This window comes from Punica granatum, chromosome 1 (genome assembly GCF_007655135.1).
Source record: "Punica granatum isolate Tunisia-2019 chromosome 1, ASM765513v2, whole genome shotgun sequence".
NCBI classification, from domain to species: Eukaryota; Viridiplantae; Streptophyta; class Magnoliopsida; order Myrtales; family Lythraceae; genus Punica; species Punica granatum.
In genome coordinates, this window is record NC_045127.1 from 48,915,251 (window position 1) to 48,941,359 (window position 26,109).

At 37.7% G+C, this 26,109-nt stretch overlaps 2 protein-coding genes and 1 non-coding gene across 6 annotated transcripts; all 3 read right to left on the reverse strand.

The window, feature by feature from the left end:
* Positions 1–251: 251 nt before the first annotated feature.
* On the reverse strand, positions 252–5,192 carry LOC116192908 (serine/threonine-protein kinase BSK7-like). 4 transcript variants are annotated; one of them, XM_031521609.1, is made up of 11 exons: positions 4,972–5,192; positions 4,551–4,810; positions 4,246–4,469; positions 3,830–3,965; positions 3,485–3,618; positions 3,296–3,401; positions 2,621–2,706; positions 2,125–2,313; positions 1,854–2,006; positions 1,441–1,554; positions 252–956 (listed from the first exon to the last, which is right to left on the reverse strand). In XM_031521609.1, the coding sequence occupies exons 2-11, from the start codon at positions 4,630–4,632 to the stop codon at positions 687–689; spliced, it is 1,494 nt and encodes a 497-aa protein (XP_031377469.1). In that variant the 5' UTR covers positions 4,633–4,810; positions 4,972–5,192; the 3' UTR covers positions 252–686. The 4 variants fall into 4 exon arrangements, with proteins under 4 accessions (XP_031377469.1, XP_031377468.1, XP_031377471.1 ...); XM_031521608.1 differs by having other exon boundaries at positions 4,957–5,192; XM_031521611.1 differs by having other exon boundaries at positions 4,246–4,466; positions 4,972–5,191.
* A 1,995-nt stretch (positions 5,193–7,187) lies between these two features.
* TRNAV-CAC lies at positions 7,188–7,261 on the reverse strand. Its single transcript has one exon. It is a non-coding gene; the product is annotated as a tRNA-Val (tRNA).
* Positions 7,262–7,609: 348 nt separating this feature from the next.
* Positions 7,610–13,781, reverse strand: LOC116192180 (kinesin-like protein KIN-14J). Its single transcript, XM_031520648.1, has 19 exons — positions 13,501–13,781; positions 12,677–12,838; positions 12,416–12,543; positions 12,215–12,298; positions 11,989–12,066; positions 11,819–11,911; positions 11,695–11,724; positions 11,147–11,488; positions 10,991–11,072; positions 10,777–10,872; positions 10,525–10,704; positions 10,303–10,409; positions 10,042–10,220; positions 9,673–9,837; positions 9,330–9,583; positions 9,019–9,182; positions 8,330–8,874; positions 8,121–8,224; positions 7,610–8,025 (listed from the first exon to the last, which is right to left on the reverse strand). The coding sequence occupies exons 2-19, from the start codon at positions 12,786–12,788 to the stop codon at positions 7,964–7,966; spliced, it is 2,805 nt and encodes a 934-aa protein (XP_031376508.1). The 5' UTR covers positions 12,789–12,838; positions 13,501–13,781; the 3' UTR covers positions 7,610–7,963.
* Between the last annotated feature and the right edge of the window lie 12,328 nt (positions 13,782–26,109).

The window sequence follows — 26,109 nt, forward strand, 5'->3', positions numbered from 1 at the left end:
TTCGAAAAAAAGAGTTTTCCATCTGATCCCTTTTGCAAATAGTCCCATCGTGAAAATTTTGCGCCATTTTTCATAAGAAAAGTTTAACTTCGAAGATGGAAAACTTGACGGAATTAGACGATATGGTAGATATGAAACTTAAATGAAGACATATGATTTTATGGATAAAAAAAAAATCTGGTAGGTCGAGCAAAAAATTGAGAAAGCTTGTGATTTTTCAGGTCATTTGTTCTTATCAAAAGTCAAACCAATGGAAAAAGGAATCAATTTATTGGCAGTGAACGGAAACCTAAAGATGGCCTGAAACAGCAAATCCAGTTTTTCTGCAGCAGGAGCTGTACAAGCATATGGCAACAATCCCCTTACTCATCCTCTCAATCCTGATTTCCAGTACTGCCTTTCTAATTATGCTAAACAAATCCACTCAGTCCCTATGATCATTTCCGCTCACCGAATAGCACACGAGGGCAAAATTGTCATCAATCAGAATGAAGATGCTGCTCTACTGCCTCCGCCACTCGATCGAACTGAACCTCGTCTGCTGCTATGAGCAGGAAAAGGATTTCACTCAATATCTACTAAGCCCCTAGCAAATTTACCGAAATTCAACGTTTGTTGCTTCCACTGTCGAAAAGAATTCATTCCCCGCCGGAAAGGAAGAGCATTGCCCAAGAATGATTAGGGGGTTAATTTGGCGAAGGTCTTGTCATCAAAGATCTTCCATTCTTTCGGCTTTCAAGGACAGAACCTTCTTTGAGTGCTAACTGTGCCTCATTCTCCTTTCCAAGGGCGAAGAGAGCCACAGCTTGTAAATAGGAAGCGATGTGCCAGACAGGCGATATTACTTGAGCCTGTAGGGCATCATTCAAAGCTTCCTCGGGCATGTCACTCATGAGATACGACAGGCTTCGGCGTGCATAAACCGTTGGTGAAACCATTGTTCCAACCAATATAAACTGCAAAAAAGAATAGTCAGCCCGAAGATCGGTAAACATATGATCAAAGACATAACAATAGAAGGTCATGATTCCAACTTCGATCATTCTGAGACATCAATCAACATTTGCAGTTGGCTGGATCCAGAAAAGTTTGTTAGACTCGATCTGCATTAGAATTTCCCCTTATGGTCCCCGAAGAATATGAATAAGAACTGGATGGGTCATCAAGCTGATTGAGGCACGGTTTCATGAACTCAACAGCCTCTTTAAATTATATTAATGAAAATCTGAAATTCTGTAAAAAACTATTGACAGATAATCCAATTTATCCACATCAGGCAGTTCATTCCAGATTGCTATCGTTCAAATGCATTTCGGTCCATTGCGATGATCAGGAACAGTGATAACTACATATGTAGGGTATACGAACATGAAAATGGTTCAATGAAGAAGGGTAATTAGTTAATAAAGACATTGATAAAAGGGAGGGAGATATTATAACCTGAGTGTAGCAATCAATGGCAGCTCTGAAATCTTTATGCCGAAAAGCAACATCACCCTTCTTCTTCGAGTTCAGTGTCTCTTGCATTTGGTTGGTCCACATCTGAAATGAAAGCTGCAAACAAACAGAGAAAACGAAAAAGAATACTAAGGCATTTTATAATGGGATCAAGCTGGTATGACATGGAAGATATTTTGCATTCATGAGAAAATATATAATATGAAATAATGCCTAAAGTATCTACTCTATTGCATTCATGAATTAGTGGGGCGGTGGGGAGAAAAGAATCGTTTCATGAAGCTTGAAGGACAGAAGTAAAATTAAGTCATTATCTGCACCAGAAACCTCACAGTAGGGTTTGTTGTCCTGACAAACACAAATAGACAAATAAATCAAAAACATAAATCAGTTACCTCGGTAGCAGCACCCTCATCATCTTTATACCCAAGCTTCTCCAAAACCTCATGAATGGCAGTCAAATCCTTTCTTACACAGGCTTCACCCAGCGGAGATAGAGAAATGGCAGCAGTACTGCTTTGGATGCCCATCAGTACATGAGAAGGGACCTGCCCGACAAATGAAATAAGGCTGCTTACCACAAAATCACGCATTTGCACATGACATAACATATAATTTTAAGACATCCCATCATAAAGATTTACACATGACATGCTCAAGAACCACCTCAGTGTCCTTTTGGAGAGGAAGTAGAGCTGCAACTAGGGACCTTGGGTTGGGACGCTCTCGAGGTTCATATTGCAAACACCGCGAAGCCAAACGAACAAGTTCTGTACCATCATCATTCGAAAATTGACCTTCCAAACAAGAATCAGTGAGCATCTGAAGATTTCTATCCCGTATTAGATCCAGCGCCTGACAAAAGTAAAGATAAGAAATCAATAATGTGCGAAAATGCAATGTCAAAAATATAAAGGGACATGCTACAACCAAAAAAGAGCATATACTTCAAGACAAACATACTTTTCAAGTTATGATATGATCATGAGGTAAAAAGTGTTCTATTTTCTTTAACAGCCTTATTCTTAGCAAGGTAGCTATGATATATTTCCTGCAAACGCAATTTAATAATGATCCTCCCCAAGAATTATGAAAGAACAGCAGGAGGATATTGCATTTCATGCGCTTTATCAATTGAGCATTTCTCAAGAAAGGAACTTACACGGCTTGGAGGAATATGTTTCCCACTTAGGAGGTCTAACAACAGGGTGCCAAAGCTATAAGTGACACTCTCAGCTGTTACTCGTCCTACAAAATATACAGAAAGAACATTATAAATAACGTTTAGTATCCATAGATCAAGGAATCTCTGATGAAAGCAGGACATCGGCAACATTAAACATCTGTAATCTTCTTAAAAGTAACATGAAAGGAGTGAGTACATTCCTGGGACAAGGCCAAATCAACAGATTATCAGGAGTTTAAAATTTAAGGAATCCCGTGCATGTAAATGTTAGTCATTCTGTCTTCCCATAATAAGAATTACAAATATCCAGCTTCATCAACAAAAATTGCTAGTCTTTCATCTGAATGATGACTGCCACTTGGCATTACCCTGTATCTCTTTTAATTTGAAGTCAGATAGTGCTCAGAGGCCCAACTACTTTAGTTATGGACTGTGACAACTTTTGGCTTGTTATAAGTTCTTTAACTGCAGCACTCAATTAGACAAAATGCTAATTGATTCCTAGGAGGCACTAGGAGACAAACAATGAAATGACAAAAATGATTCCAATGGATTGTCCCCAACACTCCATGATGTAGGCAATCAGGAAAATATCAAATGAAGGAAACTAGAGCACTTGTTTCTACCGGCCAAAAAAAAAAAAAGGAGCACCTGTTCTTAAATACTCAGGAGGAGTAAATGCAAGGTTAGTGCTGTAACTTTTTCCATCTCTGCTGTTCTTCATCAGACCAAAGCATGAAAGTCTAGGGTTTCCCTCCTGAATCACATTATGGCAGAAGAACAACAATCAGCAAAAAAATTTTTTTTTGGTCATGAGATAGAAACCGATAGTTAACTTACTTCATCAAAAACAATTCTATAAGCATTGAGATCATGATAAAGGGCACGCCCTTTTCTTGTACAATATTCTAGAGCTTCCGCGAGATGCAATGCCACTCTTAATCGCATCGCCCATTTCATTGGTTGTGTTTCCCCTAAGCAAAGACATAGCTCAGTATCAATATTTAGCAAATATACAAGTTGATCAAAAAAGGCAAAACAAGAGCAAATGAGGACGAAACAAAAGATCTCACTAAGAAGCAGTATCAGAGTAGGTAGCAGAGAAGTTTCTTAGCATCCAGTTTATGGTTAGGTAAGGCTTTGACTTCCGATATCAACTTTGGTATATAAAGTAAGTTGACTTACAATGGAACAGGTGCTTTGCCAATGTATCGTTGGGCATATACTCTGCAACGAGCAATCTCTCATCTCCTTCACAGCAACACCCTAGTAAATTTACCAGCCTATGATTCCGGAGCTGCCCAACAGCTCTTGCTTCTTCCTAAGAATGAGAACCCAAAAGTTATAACCCAAAGCCCAGCATGCATGAAAAGGACATTAGGAATATAAATTGTAAACATACTCAACATGAAAAATATTTTATTCTGCTCAAATTAATAACGTAAACTTGTACTAGACAGAGAATAAAAATCGCATAATGTTCTCCCCATCGGGAAGTCATCACCACATGCTCTAAAAACAATGAAATAAACAACAGAATCATGAGTTCCTCTCACTAGAAAAGCACCGCAAGAGAGTCTCAGCTTTGAAAATAGACTTACGAGGAACTGGCGGGCATCCGGCCAAGCAGACCTGTTAAACCGCTTGACAGCAATTCGCCTTTGATTATCTAATTTCCCTTTATAGACAACATTGGGAGCCTTCTCACCGTGCTCGGAAACAATGTTCTCCACAGAAAATCCAGAAGTGGCCATCCTAATCTGCTCATAGGTGAATTCCTGAAATTGGGGCAGAGTCTCCACTTCGGATTCCTCATCATTTTCTACTTGAAACAAGAAAAACAGATATGTTAGCATCACTCGCTATTTCATATGCGAACAGCAAAAAGAATATTCATTCGACTTACCACCGTCACGGGCCTCAGCAACTGGTCTCTCCTGCTCAGCACCCCAACAACACCGCGAGAACTTGGAGCACCCGCAGCCCATCCCACAAACAGAACTTCACCAATCAAACCCAAAAAGCGAAATCCCGTTCGCTCGATATTTCTCGGTAATTCACCAATGCCTCTCAATACAAAACACACGCTACGAGCTCGTCAAACCCAGCTTAAGATTTCACACCTGTCCTCTTTAGCACTATGAGAAACAAGAAAACCAAACCGACCTGCAACAGCAGCAGTGTTCCAATCACAAATCAATCAATGCAGAAATGAGCTGCCCAAATCAAGAAACTCGAGGAACCCAGATGGTATTACGCCCCCTTTTCGTCCCTGAACTTATCTCAGCAGTCAAGACAGAAAGTGGAAGTACCCCGAAAAGAAAGACCTGTTCAAAGTCCACCGGGGGTGCCAAGTCAACAGAGCAAAGGGTCCTGCAATTTCTAGAAAGTTTTCACCTTTCCTTACTCTGATCAGGGATTGGACCCAGGGAGGACCTGAGCCAAAAAGGCAGCGCAAAGTATATGCAGAGAGAGAGAGAGAGGAGAGGGGTTTGGTTTGTGGGAGAAGAAAAGGAAAGGGAAGGGAAGGGAAGGGAAGAATAAAGCTGAAGCTGAATAATGAGGGGAGTGATTGTTTTTGATTCCTCGTTCTCGATTTGGTCAAAAAAGGGACTGGAAAGTTACCCACTTTCTCTTTTTAATTTTTCTTCTTCTTTTTTGTTTTTTATTTATTTATGGTAATTTGTTGTATGATTACTAATTATAACTAATTAATTAATTAATTAATTGTTAATTATTTTTTCTTCTGTGTACGAGCGTGCGTTTTTGTCTTGCTCTGGTTAGTGGGACAGTGCCAGTGGGACGGGATGAGAGTTTCGAGTTCAATTTTTGAAAAATCTACATCTCAATCTGATCAAGAATAAATAGAAGGAACTGAGAGGACAATCGCCTCTCTAAAATTTCGATGTTCTAATGTAATTTGTATATTGCCCCTTAAATTCGAAAGTTTATATTTCTATTATTTTTCAAGGACCAAACCCCTCCTCGATCTAAATCCTGCGTCAGTCCCTAAATCTGACTCATCATATTTAGATACATTTTTTTACCTCCTTGCCTTTACAAAGTTAAATAAGTGAAATAATGAAATCAATACCGGTTTGGTCTAAGTCCAAATCTCATTGTCGGTTCAATGTATTCGGATCGTGTAATCAATTTGGTACTTCTTGAGCATGTGAATCGGCTATAGGTACAAAATTATTGCCCCTCGACACAATCACGACTCATCATAAGTTATCCTTTCTTTAGCAGTAACTGTTGTTACAGAAGTTGCCATATTCTACTTAGAACTATGATTAGTATAAGATCTTACCAAAAATGATTAGTATGCGATGGGTTATTCTAAGATAATCCCTTTGCAAGCATGCAATTTGGAAAGCAAACTCGAATAGGGTTCATGCTGACAAGAAGAAATGGAGGAGACCGCTAGACCCAGTAGGCTCATAAGTCATAAACCGTAGCATATCTCCCTTCGAAAGGGATAATGCAATTCGGAATCCTTAACGATTCATGCGAGAGGTCGGACAACTTGAACCTCCTGCAAATACTCAACAAGCCGAAAGTAAGCATGCTCTTATGTACTTGTGAACCAATCGAACGCCGATCAGTAGACGGATAAACATCGCCATCCTTCCTCGTCCAGCAACAATCTTAGTTTCGGGTTTCAGTTGTATGCAGTAGAACTTCATCGTTGGACAAGTCTCCTGGCTAGTAAAGTGGAATGCTCTCCAACGCGGATATCATATACCTGCACGAGCTCGTTGTTCCGTCCACTCTCAGATTGTTGAGTTTATTCTATAGTTATGCTGTTCTTTATTTTATTTTATTTATGTGAACCTTGGTATCCGAAAGTCTAATTGGGTCCCGACAAATTCAGTTGAACCGGATCAGTCTACTGATGGTAAAACTCTCATAACGTGAATTTTATGTATTTACAAAGACTCAAACCCGAGACCTTACTTAAGCGGGATAAGTGCCGAACCGTTTGAACAACCCATGTTCGTATGGTTATGCTACTCTTTAAATATTGACATCTCAGATTGATGACTTCTCTTTCTTGTGTTCGGGTTCTTCAATTTTGGGTCAGATCCCTGATTAACCCAATTAAAACAAAACAAACAAACACAAATTTTCTTCCACAAAATTTATCAAATCTCAAATAAATCGAAACTAACATTTCCAGTCTTTCAATAATCCACTACAAGTCTCACAATTTTGACACATCTCAATCACGATTTAAGGTTTTGAACCTTTTTAAAAAGTTAAAAAAAAAAGAAGAAAAAAAAAGGTGGGGGTCGGTCGAGGTCCCTTCAGGTTTGTCGCATCGGTTCGATAGTTGACCCGAGAATCACTAATGAGGGTGTAACCTGCCCGAATTTCAGTGGGCTCTCAAGTTTTGGGTTTTCAACTCACACCCTATAGACAACATCCCGGAATAAAACAAAGACAAAACAATAGGATTTGGATCCAATGGTGGTGGTGTTCTCCATGATGTCTAGGATTTGCAAAAGCATATTTGACCTAAAAAAAGAAAATAAAACACATATGTCTGAGCCCGGGTTCGAACCGGGGACCTCTAGTGTGTGAGACTAGCGTGATAACCAACTACACCACCCAGACAATTTGTTGAGATGTAGATATACTTAAATTTTTATCTGCTTTACTTTGTTTTTTTAATTCCCCTGAAGGCTACCAATTTCACTTGGGCGGGCGTCTTATCTTGTCACAGACTGGCCATTTTATGCAACGATTACTACCATAAATCATATACAATCCATCTCGTGTTAACTCGTAAATGACTATCAATGCGGCAAGCAATTTCGTTTAGATAACATCAACTCCGCAGCTCTTCAGAGACATGGGATTAAATAATCATATTGAATGGTAAAAGGATATGAGCTGTTCCTATCATCTGTTAGAGAAGAAACACGTCCTTAAGCTGATTGGCGCCCTTCATTGTGTTCTCCCTTTGCCAAATTCACTTAACTTCATTGATCCGTTGTCTTTTCGGGTTCGGATCAGGCCCAGCAAATATGAAAGGGTAGCTTCTCTAATTCATTACAAATCCGTGAACTGCCAAGAGTATCGACGAGCTTCTCGTGCTCAATAATACACCAAATCAGCGCACAGAGTACTGCAAATTGCCTAGGTTAGAACCCAGCAAGTAATACCCGATGACGCTACACAAATTACATTACAGACGAGAAATGCTTCCACTTTCCTCTTCCAATACAAAGGATAGAGGAAGGAGCATCACAGAATTGGGGTTAACGTCTAAATACCCTAAAAGGTTTTTTTAAAGTCATCTAACCGCTGCATTATTTACTGCCACCGTTTGGTGGGCTTGACCGAAGAGGAGCTGCCTGCTACAGTTTTCCTAGCACCTGCAGGTCATGTAAGAGAATAAGCGATGCAGACTGATGCGGAAAGATAGTTCCAGAAAGGTAAAGGAAAAGTTGAAATAAACAAAGGAACCTACTTGATGAGATCTTGGGAGCGCTTCTAGTCAGTCGGGATGTTTTTGTCTGCTGTAGCAGCAGCTTCTGTTGGGGCGGCTTCGGAAGTTTCGATGGAGGAATCGATCTGCAGAGCATTCGATCAAAGTGTGGAAGATTATTATGACACTGACCGATCAGATCATAAAGAAGCAAACGGTTATGCAGTAGATGTCGAAGTGAAATGACTTACTTCTCTGAGTTCTCAGATTTCTCGGGTGGTTTTGTAGTTTCAGGAAATAGAGTGTATTCCACAATGCTGGAGACAGATCCATCAGTTTCCGTGCCCATTGAAAGCCCACCATCAGATATATCACTCAGTCTCTCCTCAGAATCTCCATCGCCCAAGCCCAGAAGCTCCACATCATCATCTACACTTGGGCCGATATCCTTGGAAGAAAGCTTAGATGGAAGATAAAACAACTCCCTTTGATGCTTCGGTTCATCAACTGATTGCTGTGATCCAGCTTCCGAATGTTTGTCACTGTATTCTGAACAGTTGTCTCCATCAGAAGCTGCCTTGTCACTCATTCCCGAGATTCTGCTACCTGCAATTCTTTGGGGTTGTTGAGGTGTCCCAATTGAATGTCTCCTAGGGGATGAAGACCCATATCTAAGGGAACTCGTTAGACGCCTGTCACCATTTGCACGTCTGTCACCATTTGCACTAGGCTTGACAGACAGCAGACGCTCAATCTCCCCATCTTTCTTAGCAATTGTGTCCTTGAGGGATGCAACCTGCAAAATCAAGTGGATATCGGGATATACTAATTAATGCTAAACAATACATTCCAGCTTTCTGAGTAAAAGGCTCATATGAATCCTAATTTTCAGACCCAAATTAAAAAACCTTTAAAAACTTGATTCAACTATAAAAAGAACCTGTTCCATGAGTTCTCTAACTTCTCTTCCCTCTTTGTTGCTCCGAGCAGCACCCAATTCAACACCAGACACCCTCTCAGCAAATTTCAAGGTACTTATCGTTTCTGAATAAGAATCAACATCAGGATTAAGCTGCACAAACATGAGAGTCTTTGCTTGACCGCCTGAAGCATAGACAATAGAAAACAGAAAACTATGGTTAACAGGTCTCAAAGGGAATAAGATGCAGATTATTCATATTTTGCCAGTGCACCATTTCCTTGTGCTGAGAAAACCAAACTACAATGTATTATGCCCGGCATTGTAAGTACCTAAAGAACTTTGAAGAACTTGGGTCAGTTTGCTGTTTCTATATGGTACGTGTGAATTCTTTTGAGCTAGAGCAAAGATAACATCTCCAAGAGCTGAAAGTGATTTATTTATATGCTGTGCCTCTCGAAGCCTGTCTCCAGTTGCTTCCGAACGATCCACCCGTTCACTTCCAGCAAGATCAATCAAATGAAGATTACCGCGTAACACAGCATTGGTCTCCAAATCAGTGCCTCGGACATGAACAGTTAAAACACTGCATAAATCAAGAAGAAGAAACCATCTCATGTAAATGTTAATGCATACAGTACTGCCTGGAATTATAACAGGGAAGTCAGAAGCAACCTATGGGATCTGCTGCTTCTTTCATTTAATGCAGTGGCACCTACAGCTCGATTAGTCAAGCCAATATGCATCAGTTCTAAGACATCTGCAGTTGTCTTCACACTGTGCATGCTTGCTTCAGGAACAGCTAACCCATTCGGTTGAGCTGTACTCCAAATCCCAAGTGTGTGCAAGTTAAAGGAAACACATGCTTCTGATACAAACTATAAACAGCAAGAGAAGCATGCAACTCTAAAGAAAGCATGATGGTCATAGAAGAATAACCAAGACAAATACATAATAAACAAGATAGATCTGAGAAAATAATTGCCCTTGGAAGCTCAAGCACAAGCAATTAAACTTGAAGTACTAAAACAGCTAAAAGGATATCTTTTTTGGGGGCCATCGGTTGAGAGCAAATCGCGAACTTGCTCATTGTAAATTTCAACCATTTGGACGGCAACTTCATAGATAATAGAACCACCCCTGCTTTGAGCAATTTGGAATAGGTCATTCAGTGCTCGATAATTGACACCCCAGTCCTCTTGTGACATCACACTAGGTCCACTCTGCAGGCATAACAAGTAATGTTAAGTATGAGAAAGCTATCCAAGATTTTGTGCAAGCATGATAAAAAAGAAATATACTTACCATCGTATATGTCTTCCCCGAACCAGTTTGACCATAGGCAAAGATGCACACATTATATCCATCCAACACTGAGCGAATTAATGGTTGAGTGTCCAGAAAGACGTCCTCTGCAATCAGACCATATAGTTCGCAATTGGTTCCCATTAAAACTGATTCATGAAACTGGATACACATAATTAACAATAAAGCCATTGAATATCAATTGTCAATATTAGAAGAGACCTTGAGTGGCAGCTGGGCCAAAAACCTTATTAAACTTAAAGAGCCTGTGGTTCTCTTTTCCATTTTTTGTGGGATTTGCAACCACCAGCTCCCCGTTTTCACCAATATACTCTATCGTAGTCTGCTTCATACTCTGACCTGGGAGGAATGGCCTAATTCTGCAGTATACTCTAATATTTCCTGTGCATGAAAGGAAATATAAATAAAAATGTAAACAAAAAGAAGTAATGAGGTCATTTTGAGAGCATATACCTTTCAAATCCTGAACCTCATTGTACAATCTCCTGTTCTCTGCAAGAACTGCATGGTAATTTTGAGCAGCATCTACAAGTCCCTTCAGCTTCCCTCCTAATCCCATAGACACAACATCTCATTAGAAACTCGTCAGAAGAATAATATGCTGCAGGCCACAAAAAAGTTATAAATGTAGCTGTGGTAAATTAGGATATGAGAAGCTCTATAGTACCCAGATAGTTCAGTTCCTCAGCATGCCTCCTCCTTGTTTTCAAAACTTCATTTTTCATCAAAACAGAAGCTGCCCTTAGGTCCTAGAAATATAATATATTTGTCAGGTTACTATCATCAACTTATTATTAAAATAATAGCAAGACGAGTAAAGCACCTGTAGAGCTCCAAACTGAAAGTCAACAAAGCGCTGGTATTTGATTTCCTTCTTTTTCCATCTCCGATATTTAGATTCAGAAAACTCCTCAAGTTGAGCAACCTTTTTTCGAGAACCATCCAGTTCACATTCAAGTTCCTTCAACTCCTTTTCTAACTGAAGTTTGGCTTCCCTAGTCTCCTCTTCTATTTGCATGCAATGTTTTTCATATATTGATTTAGTCATCTCAAATTCCTGCTTAAAACTTGAAACTTCAGCATATGCATCATCCTTCTCTTTCCGCATTTTGAGAATATTTAATTCCCCAAGTTTCCTCTTTTCTTCAATTCTTATCTTCTCACTCTGCATCAAGAAGAATTAAGACCAAATCACAAAAGAGAAAAAATAACGATAAGGCAAACCTCAAGAAATCCATCAATCAATGCAAAGGAAACAAAACTTGAGGATTCTTCATGGACTTTGGCCGCAAACTCCTTTTTTTATAAAATCAGATACATTTGCCAATTTTCTTGGAGATGATCATAGAGCAACAGAAGAGAGTTTGGTACCTTTATTTGCTGCAGGTTCCTCACGGAAATCTAAGGTAACAAAAATTATAAGCTTCATCAATAGCCAATTCTCATAACTACATGGAAAAGATAAACAAGAATAGTACTTGGACACTTGGATTACCTCATTCTCTTCACTAGTCCCCTTTGCAAGTGTTTCAAGCACTTTGATTCTTGAATTGAACTTCTCTTCCCGAGCTCTGTAAAGATTGCTTTGCTGCAGGCAAACCATAAGCATAGTCAAACAACTATAGTACAAATATATTATGGAGATATAGAGTAAAATGAACCTACATTTCTGAAGTTCTCCACTTGAACGGACATCCGCTGCTCAATTATTTGGAGGACTTCCCTCAATATGAAGGCAATATGCTGAAAAAATATCAAGACATCAGTTATAGATGCGAACAAGTACAATCAAAATATATACTGGATCATAATGAGAAGAGTAGATGCACTAATTAGGTAGTTACAATGCAATTACTAGTTTAGCATGTTCTCATGCTAGGATATCCCTTACATTGGAAATGTCGCCATTCTTTCTATCCATGCTCTCATCCAAAATCCGGTTTACTACACCAAAAAGTGAATGAGTCGGAGCATTCTGCAAAAGAATCGCGAGCACAGAGGAAAAGAAATTACTACAGTATCAACAAGAGATTTGACCTACAAAAGAAGCAATATCAAGAAAGGGAAAATTGATAGCAATTAAAGAACATACATCTAAACCACTCGATTTGACCAATTCAATGATATTTGCACCCGCTTGATCAGCATATAGTCCATGCTTTAATTGGAAAACTTCATGAAACTTCTTTCCAGAATCAGGTCCTGAACCTGCTAAGGACTCTGAAAATAAAATCAAATTAGCACCAAAAGTGTCAGGCCAGAAGCCTTGGAACAAATAGAATAGTCGAGTAGGGTGCAGTTAATATATACATTGATCGGTCCACATACAAACTTTGAAAAATTGCATCATTACCTTCTAAATTGTTGTCAAAACTATCTGTACGGTCGACGCCTCCCTCATGGGTTCCATTTGAGGTGGGAAATCCCCCATTTGTGCCTGACCTTTCGTCTCTATGGAAGCTCATGGTGGGAATTTTCCAAAGAAATTTCACCCCTCAACAAAGTGGATGGACCGCTGCAAAAGTACAAATTGGCTTAGAAAAGATATTTCCATCCAAAAGAAAAATATGTAAAAGATCAGTAATGCCAAGCTGCGCGCATCAGCATATCTCCACACACTTTCAAATTATTTCCCAGCTGGGATAGATATAACATGAGCAAAACAGCCTGTATACTTCAATTCCAGATATTTTTAGCAACCGGGTCTTCATTACTGCAAGCTAATCTATCAGCATCGTGTGATATTATTTACTTGCCCTTTGGCCTCGTAGCCAATACAAAGAGAAACATGGAGGTATACGAACAGCAACCCAAAGCTTAGAAGGTAATATTGGCTCCAACTAGAGTCAACACAAACAGTAGATAAACTAATCTTCAAGCAAAGATTTTCCATCGCCTCCTGCTCAAGCTACACCTAATTCAAGCTTTCGCCTCAATCAACGAGATCAAATCTCTACCTTAGCTAAACCAAATAAGCTGGAAAGTACCGAAATTCCATCCACATTCACATTTTTCTCGCTTTTTCTTCCCCAACCAACTACGAATTAAGACTGTCAATCACCGAAGAAACCAAAAGCTGCCGCCCGGGAAATGATAATACAACAACAGATCCGCGGAAACCGTGTCTCCCCCCGCCAGAGCAAAGCATAACGTGACTATGGGGAGCTAAATGCGAACCTGAGGAGGCATCGGGGCGGGAGAACGAGAGATCCGGAGGGCGAAAGTGGAATCTCCCGAGATCGGGCGGAGCGGGTCCTCGCAATGGAACAGGAGAGCTAAATCCTCCTCAGCTGCGGGAAAGGGGATTGGAGTACGGAACCCGAGCTCGATCGGCGAACGGCAATGGCTGGCTATCTTCGTCTCCTTCGGCTTCTTCCCTGTTTCCGTTCTGCTGCTTAAAAATGAAGTTTTGAACCGCTAACAGCGTCCGAGTTTTCAGAAACAGAGAGACAAAGGAAAAGAGTGAGGAAGAAAAGAAGAAGTAAAGAAAAAACCAATTGGATTTTTTTTTTTTTAAAAAAAGTTTTGGATATTATTACTTTTTTTAAAAAAAATTGAATTTTATTAATAAATGGAAAAAAAAGAAAATGGCGGGCCCCGCGAGTTTTGGAGTTGGGTTCCCGCCTTGTAGCTTTCGCCGGCTTTTGAAAATGCGAATGGCATTTGCCAGCAAGTGGCGAAGGCCCAAAGGCCTCTCGTATTGGGCCGTCCTGCCGCTTTGACTGGTGTCGACTACTGATGATATTGTGGGCCCCACACGCAACTCGTAACAATCAATGGTTGTGATTCGTCCTACGGTCCTTATCTAGCGGAAGAGTGCATGCCATATTAACCGGAAAGCGGGCAAGGGCATGCAGTGTAATGTGACCGAGTCGGAGTATAACTGTATGAGTAACATCATCTTCGTATTCGCAACGTCGTTCTGCTTGTTTCTGCCTGCAAAAGTTCGAGCAGTGTCGAACATGAATCATTCATCGCTCGACGAGGTAGACTCGACTGCCTTGGGTTTTTCGAAGCCATGAAATCGATCGTGGGTATACTCGAGATATTATGTGACAGTATCGACCCCAAGCCATTCCATGGGGCCCAGGAGATGATCAAACCTGAACTCGGCCTCGGGCTGCTATTGGGTTATGGCACAAGAATTGGCAAAACCACAATCTAAGCCCAATAACCCGAGCCTACACATGTTTATTCGTTATCTACGTAAACCTTGTTACACTGGACAGACACAAAAGCCTCGTATATAATACACCCTGCACTGTCAGCCTAACCAACCTTTTGATTGTTCCTTTCCGGGTCGGAAAGCTTACTAAAGTATCAAAGAAGGAAATCGGACAATCTGCCTCGTGTCCTTTCTCGCAAGTTTACTGGCATCAACTCTCATATTTACATTATCATCGTCAACAACACCATTGCTTTAACCTCATCATTATGGTAGTATGACAAGGAAGACTGCACGCTAAAAAGCCGACCCTACTGTTTCTTTCCCCGAACATAAATATGAATTGTCTTAAAAGTAACATATAAGTCACGATTTTGAATTCCGACAATCGGACACAGTGCAAATACTAATACAAAACAAGGTAATCTAGCGACAAGTTCAATTTAGAGCCCAAGAAGGTATTATTACACGTGAAATGCAAGAGGAGTGTTAGGTGACCAAAATAATCAAATAAATATAATTACGAAGATAGACGTAACATGATAAAATTAATTACCATAATGAGTGAGCAAATGGATAATATTAAAAAAGGAAAAGAAAAAAAAAGGACCAACTGCCCCAATTAAACACTTGTCGTTTCGCTCATAAAGTGCGCGTATCTCTAAGTTTCTTCAACTTATTATATTTCTGGAAAATTGAGAAATATTACGTACGTATGTCTGGGTAAATGGAGTGGGCATTACTAATGAAGCCCTAACTTAAGATCTCTGAATTTGAGGCCATCTCTATTAAATGAGCCCGCAATCTCTCACGTCCATTGAATATGGATGGACCACTGGAATATATTATTTAGACTGCGGAACGCGGAATTTCTCCGGTGCTGGAAGGCCGCCGTGTCGTGCCCCCTCCAGCATCGTATGGCATGCCCCTTATAACAAAAATAAAAATATATAATGAGGGAGATTGATAGGATGGCGCCGGTGGCCACAGTGGGCCCATCGGACGGTCCCGGAGCCTTTCCGACCGGCCGGCCTTAGGAATGTAAAAATTTCCTATCATTTTTGTATCATAATGACACTTATGCAAGAAATGTACAAAAATTTCGACAGGAATAAGATCTTGATAAAGTCTGCATTTAGGGTCAATTGATTTGATCGGGACACTCGTGTTCCATTGCATTTGGCTTAGTTAAGAGAGAGTCAAATTCTTTCACTAGGATTCAACGTAATTGATGTGCCAATCCACATCACATGCTTTGAATTGCCTCGGTTTCTTATAAACATAATATAGTTAAGGTGTCGAACACACAATCGACTTCTAATTGATTGTGATTGATTCAACAAGAGTCACGACCCTTTCGGTCTAGATATCTGTGTGCCGGTCTAATTAACCCGCACGAATCTTATGACAAAATCATTTTTCTCCTTGCTTCTCTTGTTCGGGACCACGCAGATGTCAAATATATGATATAATTTTACTGTTGTTGATTAATTACCATCGTCAATTATTTAGAAAACAAATTTGCTAATTTCGTGATAGTTAAAAACCCCTACAATTACCAACAATAGTTGGGAAGCGATTCGACATGTTTTTTCGGTGGAAAGGGGGCTGAAGCCCGAGAAGAAATTAAATTACACAATATCATAGCATAGAGACCGTGTAGGGAGGAGGGTAATGATGGCCTACGATGGAAAGTGAAAAATGTGGATATCACGGCGATTCGATAATTATTGTTCTTAAATAATATGTTGTTCTTAAATAATATGTTGGATTCTAAAATTGAAAATGAAAAAAATTTAATTTAAAGAATTTTACCCGGTAATGTGGCAAACCGTTTCGAATTGGATTTTTGAAGATCCGAAAATCATGGGATACCACGAAAACAGAAACTCGTCCAATTGAATTGCAACATATTGTTTGAGGAGCGTCTATAGCTCGAATCTCCATGGAAATTTCTTTCACAATGGCAGTTGGTCATACTAATCGACGGCTTGAGTGGTGACACGTAGCGGAAGGGAGGAAACAACTCTTCGAAGATTCAGGCGCCGCCGCCGCCGTCGTCGAGTGTGCGGTTTGACGATTAGGGGGTACTTAATAATACTCTCCTCTCCTTCCAACGTGGGCTCCACCAGTGTATCAAAAAGGCCAAGCAAAAGCGTGGGTCCCACCCATTTCAAGCTGGCTAAGCTGGAGATGCCAAGCCACGTGGGCCGAGAGCTTCATGGCATAGAAGGGAAAATTAGTTCGCACGAGGCGATGATTATTGAGGTTTTGATTATTCACGCTCTGATTTATATATACACTTTGCTTGAAAAAATGCGAGGTTTTTGAAGCTTTTCTCCGTCTTAATATCTACTTTGAGACCACCAACTTATATGTTCTTCTTTTTCTCTTAAATGAAGGAAAAAAATCGATAAAGTTGTCTTATTGTAAAAATGTGTGCTTGTGTGTTAATAAATCAGCTAATTCAAAAATTTCAATTTTCTCGGTGACTTATCGTGTCGGATAATGGAAATCTTCTCCTTACAGCGAATGAGCTTTTCTCTATAACTAGATTTTCCTTTTCCATATGCTTTATTACTTTTAGCTAGGGTTACAAATTCAAAAAGTAAATACTCGTCGTCACAAATTTAAAAAGGAGAAACTATAATAGATTCAATGATACTTATTTTTAATTCATAACCATGAGATATTGAGTTTAGTATGTAAAAACGAAATTTTTCGTATCATTTATTTTCTCTTTTTTATCCCTAGTAGGTCGATGAGCTTTTTTTTTCTTTTCAAATGAGAAAAGATAAAAACTTAAAAGATAAACTTTTACTTACTTGTTTTTTTTTATGAGTCAGTCATGTTCTTTATTAATAACTCATTGAAACAACTACCAAAAGGCATATACAAGCAAAGGCTGCTAACAGTCTATATCCCCAACTCCTACCAGAAATTTAGGCTTGTTTGGTTTGTGAAAATGATTTTAGAATTATGATTTTAATTTTAACTTTACCCTTTACACAACAAAAATACACATTTTCCAAGTCAAATTTATAATACAATCTCATTTGTCCTTTTTCACAATCAAAATCAAAATCAAAATCAAAGTTATTTTAACTCTGAAACCAAACGCCCAATTCCCACCGAAATAGCCAATTACTCATACAAACAAGAGTAATACGGAATAATCCCAACGGCTAAATATCATAGCAAATGGGTAAAACCCCATCTCAGTAAGATCGGTTTTCGCTGCTCAGACTTTGCGATACGATGCTTCCTCTTATCCCGAAGAAGCCCGTAGTTCATTGCTCTTTTGATTGAAGCCAAGTTCCCTTCTGTTGAGGGGGGAAATATCCCAATGACTTCTCAGATTTGCCAATCGCAATAAATATGAGCATCCGAGGCCAGCTTGCATATCACTGAAAATGTCGCACAACCTAATTTAGCGCGGCATCCCAGTCCCCTACTGATATATATGGAAAGAAACCACCAAAATTGAAGAACAGATCTCCAAACCTGCTTCCCAAAAAAGCACATTAAAAAAATAAGTGGTCCGTGAGTTCTTCAGTTGCTTGGCCATGTTACAAATTCCTTGTTTTGAAATTAGCTTTTTATTAAAAAAAAATAATAATGGTTACCCAATAGCATATATATTTCCGCAATATCTCCGTCCATTCCAAAACTATACACACACAACCCCCCCAAGCTCACAATCTCCCATCTTACACTCCTGTTATTTTCTCTCTACTTTTCAAATATATTTTTTTAATTTCATTAATGTCACATCTTAATTAATTATAAATACAGCATGTACCGCGAGTTGCATTTATTTTAATATAGAAGGTATCTATTGAAATCCCGTGCATATATTTATATATATATATATTGAACAAATTCTGTGTACATAGCCAAATCCATGTCTAGCACTCCGACATGTGCCAGATTTTGTGCAAATATAGCGCGGTTCCATTCCATCACCAGTCGTAATTCATAGCACGTGACTAATTAAACATAATTTGCCAAAGGGTTAAGTTTCTAATTAGTCGCAATTAACACAGTATAAAATTTTAAAAATTAATTCCCAACGTGATACGTACTTCGTCGGTAGTTTCAGAAGGGACGGTTCGAATTGGTGGTTCCTCTCTCAATGTATTTATTTTGATCCGTCTTGTGTATATTAAGGCTCGGGTACGTTTTCATGTTATCGATCTGCTCGACGCATATGGAAGCGTCTGAATCTGTTTTTACTATTCCGAGGACTGAGGACAGAGTATCGGATCGGCACAGAAAATTAAGGCCACATGTTAATTAAATTTACTTTGGTCGTCCATATATGTTGAACGATTTTAAGATGAAAAGGCGAAGAATTTGTACCGAAAGAGGAATTATATGAATACAATGAAAATTAATATTTGCATGATTATAGGTGTACTATGACTCAATCGACAAAAGCACGTACATGAGATTATTGACACATTTCAGATGGTCGTGTTATCACCGGGAGCTTGATGGGCATGGCAGAACTTTTGCACGAGATGAGAGAGTAAGTGAATGATATTTGCAGAAAATTCATGATGATGCTTTGAGGTTTTATCATCCATAGTTAATGTATGTGGCAAGTCCAAGGAGCAATATATGCTAACTGGGCCATAACACAGGATATCGTATTTGCATTAAATCTTCCAAACCATGATTCATTCGCAGTAGTGCCCCTCTCATCTCTGTAAAATAAATGGTTTATTGGCAGGGAATTTTCATGCATAGGTATACTTTTTATTCGGATTACTAGTATGAATATGCACAACCGGATATAACAACGCCATAGCATTGATGTACTGTTCCTCATATTGGCACTTCCAAGTTACGTTCCAACTGATATGTTCCCATTGATGACACAAACACCAAGAATATTATACTGATGACATTGTTGTTGTCTTGTTCAAATTGAAACAGGTTACAATTCATTAGGGACAAAATATGAAATGAAACGATAGGTCATTTTCATATGAAAGTTGAAAAAAATCCCTAACGTATACATTGGCTTCTAGTTATAGTGTCTGCCGTATGTGCAAAACGTGAGTAATTCTTTTTTGTTAAAAAAAATGTGAATCCAGCCTTATAGTAATTATAAATTAATTAATTTCAGAAATTAATTTGAATTTGAATTAATCGAGACTTATTGAGATTTCTGGATACTAGTGGTGCACGTCAAAAGAAATGATGTTCTAGCGTCAACTTAATTTGGTCGCAAGATATTTCCAATATATAAAACTAATTATTTTTTTCAATGAAAAATCATAAGTTACTTTTTACCTTATTGTTTGAGATTAATCTATATCTATATATATGAAAATAAAGCACAAGTCGTATTCTCACACCGTCACATTATCAAAAATAAAGAACGGAACTTTCTCACGTTGGGACGTCATCAATTTACATTAAGAAAATTATTATATAAGGAAATCACTTATACTAATGAAATTTTTATATTCTTATTAAGGAAATTTAATTGATTAATTATGTAGTAAATATATAAATTTTATATATAAGGCACAACGAAATACATATAAGAGTTCAAAATATGACATTAGACATACGAAATACATACAGTGGGACAAAATATGTAATCAAATATATAGATTTTATATATATACATTCCTTAATATTTAAATTATAATAGAATATAGCATAATAAGGGCATTGCAATAATTTGCATTGCTATATATAATATATATAATATAAAAGATATAGTTGCCGGAACAAAATATATATAGATGGCATATATATACATATGCCGCTTCAATTGAATACATATAGATTACAATGATTAGTATATATAGATTAAATATATTAAATATATAATTATCGTTTTGTGACAATTCAACCTCTATATATATATATATATATAGTCCTCTACCTAGTTGAGTATCGGTTAAAGGATAAAAATATTCTATATATAATTCCAAATCTATTTTCTACTTTCTTCTCCAAATTGTTCTTTTTCAGGGTTGAATTTGATTCATATAGATAGAATTTTTTAATGCAAACTTCAAACTAATTGTTTTGATATTTGATTGTTTTAATAATCTTCTCCAAAATTTTCTTTTCCTTGATTGAATTTTGATTTGTTGAATCAACTTTATTCAATATTGACGTTTCGATATTGATCGTTTTGACAGGATCTATATTTGAGTTCTATTATGAACGTCGTTTCTGTAACGGTAAAACTTTTTTTATTTATATATCGTGAATATTTCTTGTTTATTCTTATTTCATAATTTAATAGAAATATTTTCTTCATTAACTTTCAATAGTTTTATTTATTTATTCTTATTCTTCGGTTGAATTTAATTCGTAGAATGAATTTTTTAAACTAATTTCTTTTTCAAAATTAATTTTTTCGATATTGATTATTTTAATAAAATATTTATTCTAGTTTTAATTAACTTACGAATAAGTTTTGATATTTCAATATTTCTATCATTAAATTCCTTATCAACCGTCCGGGTAACGCACGTGTTTTCAGATAGTTCTTATTGTAATAAAATCAGCTTGATTGTGGTCATGAAATATTTTTATTAATTCTCGAATCTTTACACCGCAAGTAATAAAGTTTCCCTTCTGAAAACTAATTTTTCGATCTTCTATTTTGGCATATTTATACTAACCACAAATTAATTAAAGGGCAGAGCATAGTATGCATCAATTTGAAGTCAAACGGAAGGAGAGAAAATTTGGCCGCCCTTGCAAGCATATATTGACATGTATACACATCTAGACAGGCAATGCTGATGCATGGTACACTCTGAACTTAATAAAAGAAAACCTGCGAAATCAAATTTAATATACTATTTTTCTTTTGATAGGTCAAATTTAATATACTTTTTTTCAACACGAATCATTAATTACCTTTTATTCAACTATAATTTTGATTATGTCAGGCCATTGTTTGTCAAACCCATATCTTCTTAATTAATTTATCATTCACTTTCTGAGCGGCAACCATGAGTTTTATTTTTTTCCTCGGCGAGGTCATGATGCATTTTTTCTCTTTCTTACTCTAATATTCAAAAGTCTAATTGGTCTCACATTAATTCAATTCAAATCGGGTCGACCTACTAAAGAGTAATATTCTTCCAATCGAGAATTTTTTTTCATTCACAACATTTGAATATGAGATCTTGTTTAAAGGAAATAAACAGCGAATTGCTAATTAAACCAACCCCCGTTGGTGATCAAAGTATATTCTTAATCTATTCCCGAAACTAATGCATGTTCAAATATCAGTGTGATCCAAGCTAGGAGGTGAAATATTTGCATTGATGGCAAAATTCGAAATGCAATTTACTAATTGTATCGCTAGTGGTAAAAAAATCTGTATCTGCCCAATTTCTCAATTGCATCCGATCATAGATAGTTCACGAATCTAGAGAACAAACCTCTCAACTAACTGCGATTTTTTTTGTTTTCAATTATATTATATTTTAATAATTAATGCAGCAGCTGGAATTCACAGCGTGGTCGACGTGATCTGCTTTCCTCTTGTTGGCACGCTCATTAATTTGAAAGCGACTAATAGTTATCACTAATGATTAATTATTTGTCTTGGTTGTTCCGGCCGGGAAAATCAAATCGAGCCATGTCGCCAGTTGCATATGTATCCAATGCGACGTATATTTTTTAATGCATTACTAGTGACAACTCCCACTGGTTATTTTGCGTTTTCAAAGATCAGTTTTCTTACTTAATTACGATACGTATTAGCTTTAAATTTGTAGATCGAGATTCATATGCGCTATTTTCACTAAAGATTTGTCAATAGATGTACGTGTCATGCGAAGGACCGGTTATTACATAGTACTGAAAATGACTGCCGAAATTATTAACAAAATCAAGAAAAGAAGAACATCAACCTTAATTAATTAGGAAGAAATAGAAAATTAAGAAACTTGTGTTGGAGGAAATTGTAAATTGCTGTTGAATCGACCAGACGAGATTAGCCACATTTCTATGTTTCTATACTTCATTCAAAATTCAAAATTTCATGCCCATTCTTCGTTTTCTCTCCATCAATAATTACCGAAGATGAAGTTGGGACCGACCGAATAATGTATAGCAGGGAAAAACAACCGTATATTTTAACATATGTTGGGATCTGCATGCATGAAATGATTTGAAAAGAAAGGAATGTTCTCATCATGCTATTGAATTTCTTTCGACAAGGCAGAAAAAGTCCTGTAAAATACATAAATCATGGATGTATTTTCTCAGGTCGGACGTAAGTGTTCTGTATGATACACGAAAAGAAAGACTCTTTGCCAAAAGAGCCTCTGTTTGGTACATACTCAAATGTGCATAAGGACATAGAATAAAACATTAAACATTGCACGTCCCTTCCACCTTGTCTTTCTAAATATGAACAGCATAAGCTACAAATAAAATATTCTAAATTCAGTTCTATTTAGTATGATTTCTTATTGATATGCTCACTTTATCTTGCCAGAAAATGTTATTCGTTTAGTTCATTAAAAGTGCAGATCATTTATTTGAAAGGGTATAGATTAGCACAAAGGTGGGGGCAAAATGAGCTAGAATGAAGTTTATGTGCCTAAAGGAGAAGGGGGCTTAGGCATCCGAAATATAGAAGAATGGAATAAAGCTTGTGTTTTGAGGAGTATATGGATTATTTTGACTAATGCAGGTTCATTGTGGGTCGCTTGGTTGAAGCTTTACCTAATCAAGAGAAGATGTTTTTGAACGTTAAAAGTTCCTGCGGATTGTACCTGGTTATTGGAGGAAGATCCTTCAACTTAGACCTCTTGTTAGGCCTTTGTTTGAGAATGTTGTGGGGATGGGTCAACTATAAGTTTTTAGCACGATTGCTGGCTACCTATGGGACCTTTAGTCATATATTGTACTCGGGATCTGCAATGCTTTCCTAGTATAAAGAGTCATGAGTCGGTTTGTCGTGTCCTGAAGAATGGTGTTTGGCAATGGCCAAGGAGCATTGATCCTCAATCTGAGGAAATAAAGCGCTTGTCAAGCACTATACCCCCAATATTCACGGACCGTGTTATTTGGGTCCCACATAAATCTGGAACCTATACAATAACAAGTACATGGGAAAGTCTCTAAAGTAAAGGTTCTGAGGTTACATGGCGAAAAGCGGTGTGGTTTGCTGGTCACCTACCCAAGGCTTATTTCTTTACTTGGTTAGCTGTTCTTAACAGGCTAAGTATTAAGGATCGAATACTTAAATGTGGATTGTCCACTCCAACTCCTCAATGTGAGTTTTGTAGCGGCTACGAAGAAATTAGGGATCATATGTTCTTTGGGTGCAGGATTACTGGGGGATCTGGTGTAGCTTATTATGCCAAGTGGGTCAAGTAGGACAACCAACAAATTGGGAACTTGAACTTCAATAGTTTTCAAACTTGAAGGGCATGTCACGTAATGCTACTGCACAAAGACTCCTTTGAACCATATACATCTACGTTATATGGAAAGAAATAAACTCGAGAATATTTGAAAAGAAATCAACAAGCATAGCGGATTCGACGCTCCGTGCCATTGAGCTTTTGAAGATGAAATTATTATTAATTTCAAATGTACAGTTTAAGTTGTCTAGATCTTCTATAGCTCAAAGTTTAGGGTTACAGTGTTATGGTGTTATCTGAGTTTATATTTTGGATGAATGAACTCTTGTATAAATTTTTGGTTCAATGAAAATTGCGCCACTTATCCAGAAAAAGCTACAAATCAAATAAAATGCGTTCATATCCTACATTTTTACGTGTACACGACTAAAATTATTAATGTGGCTAGCTATAATGAAACGTTCGTCGATTCTGGAAAGGGCCAAGTGCGAGAATTGATCTAATTATGATGAGGGTCCTCATGGTGAGATCCTTACACAGAATATATGTTGTGCTCATCATATGTTGCAAATGACATACTATGTTGATTATTGCTCCTTTACTTTCAAATCAAAAACTCGTATATATACACTTAGACTAAGATCAAAGTCTTATCTTATCCATTTGTAGATGGAGCTTCGACAGCAGCTAGGTCTAGAGGGAAGTTATGAGCATTACGTTCATGCATAACTTCCATACCAAGGTTAGCGCGGTTAAGAATATCAGCCCAAGTATTTATTACACGACCTTGACTATCAACTACAAATTGGTTGAAATTGAAACCATTTAGGTTTTTTATGTACCATGAATGACACACTTTAATCATTTATGATGATCCCTCCAAACAAGCAAAGGCTTATCGTCAAATGTCTCTTCTATTACGAAGACCGCCCGGTCGCGATAATCCCTACTGCATATGTTAAAAATTTGCAAGGCCCACCTCATGGTATCCAAGTTGAGAGAGATAAATTGAACAAGTATGGTCGTCCTCTATTGGGATGTACTATTAAACCTAAATTGGGGTCATCTGCTAAGAACAACGTGAGTTAGTTCAAGCTGTTCGGTGCTTGGTAAGCTTAAGTAAGATCTCGGGTTCGAGTTCTTATGAATGCAGAAAATTCACACTGTGAGAGTTTTATCCTTTAGTGGGTCAACCTGGCTCGATTGTATTAGTCGGGGCTTTATTAAGTTTTCGGATACCATTCACATTTTAAAAAAAATGTAGATAAGACAAGCCAAATTAAAGAAGATTTTGATAAATACACGGCCTCTCGAGGCTTAATGGAGAGGCATATTTTCGAGGAGGAAGAGGATTACGTACGGAAGGATGGGTTATAGAAGGTTATTGTACAATTTTATATAGTAATTCTCCGTAACCCTTTCTCCCGACGATCCGAACAAGCTGGTACGTTTTTATAATCTTTTTGGAATAAACGGCTAATTACGTTGCAAATTCTCACCCCAAAAGATAATACTATTTTTCCAAAAGAGCCCCCCAAAACTAGCTAGGCAGCCAAAGCAAGGATCCATGCACGCGAGTGCTATAAAACCCTAGAGCCAGCACTACTCTCTACATGAATCTTGGCCATTGCACTTCATTATTTTGTCATATAGGTATTCGTTTTTCTTACATATTAGGGCTTCATTTTATACAATATTGTTGTAGCCATAGTAATCCTACTCCTAGGCCACGCTAAGCCAAAATACTAAATAAATAAATAAATAATAGGGGGAATGAATATATAATTTTTTTTGGCCAAAGATATGAAGATAGAGTTGAAGTACGTCTTTTTCTTTTTCGGGTGGAAAAGTTAAATATTCATATTATTTACTAGGAACAAAAATATTCGCTATCTTATTTGATTATCGCAATAACTCATATATAGTACTCTCACCCGGACACAACACTTTATCATCGAGATCATTGTCCTATTCATTCAATACCTTTTTTTTTTGCCTGATATATATATTCATCCCATAATTTATTATGATATGGGAACCGAACTTATGTGTACGTATAACGAAATGCCCATTAGCCTCATGTTTCATTTAGAGTACAGTTAGACCTCCACCTAGACCTAATGAGTAATGTTGTTCTTGCCGATCGTTTCTACCGAACTTTTCAGCTGAATAGACACGGTGGCAGGGATGGTAATTGCGGCCCAAGAGAAATTGGGACCTAAACAGTAACCATAGGAAGGAGCCTTTTATTTATTT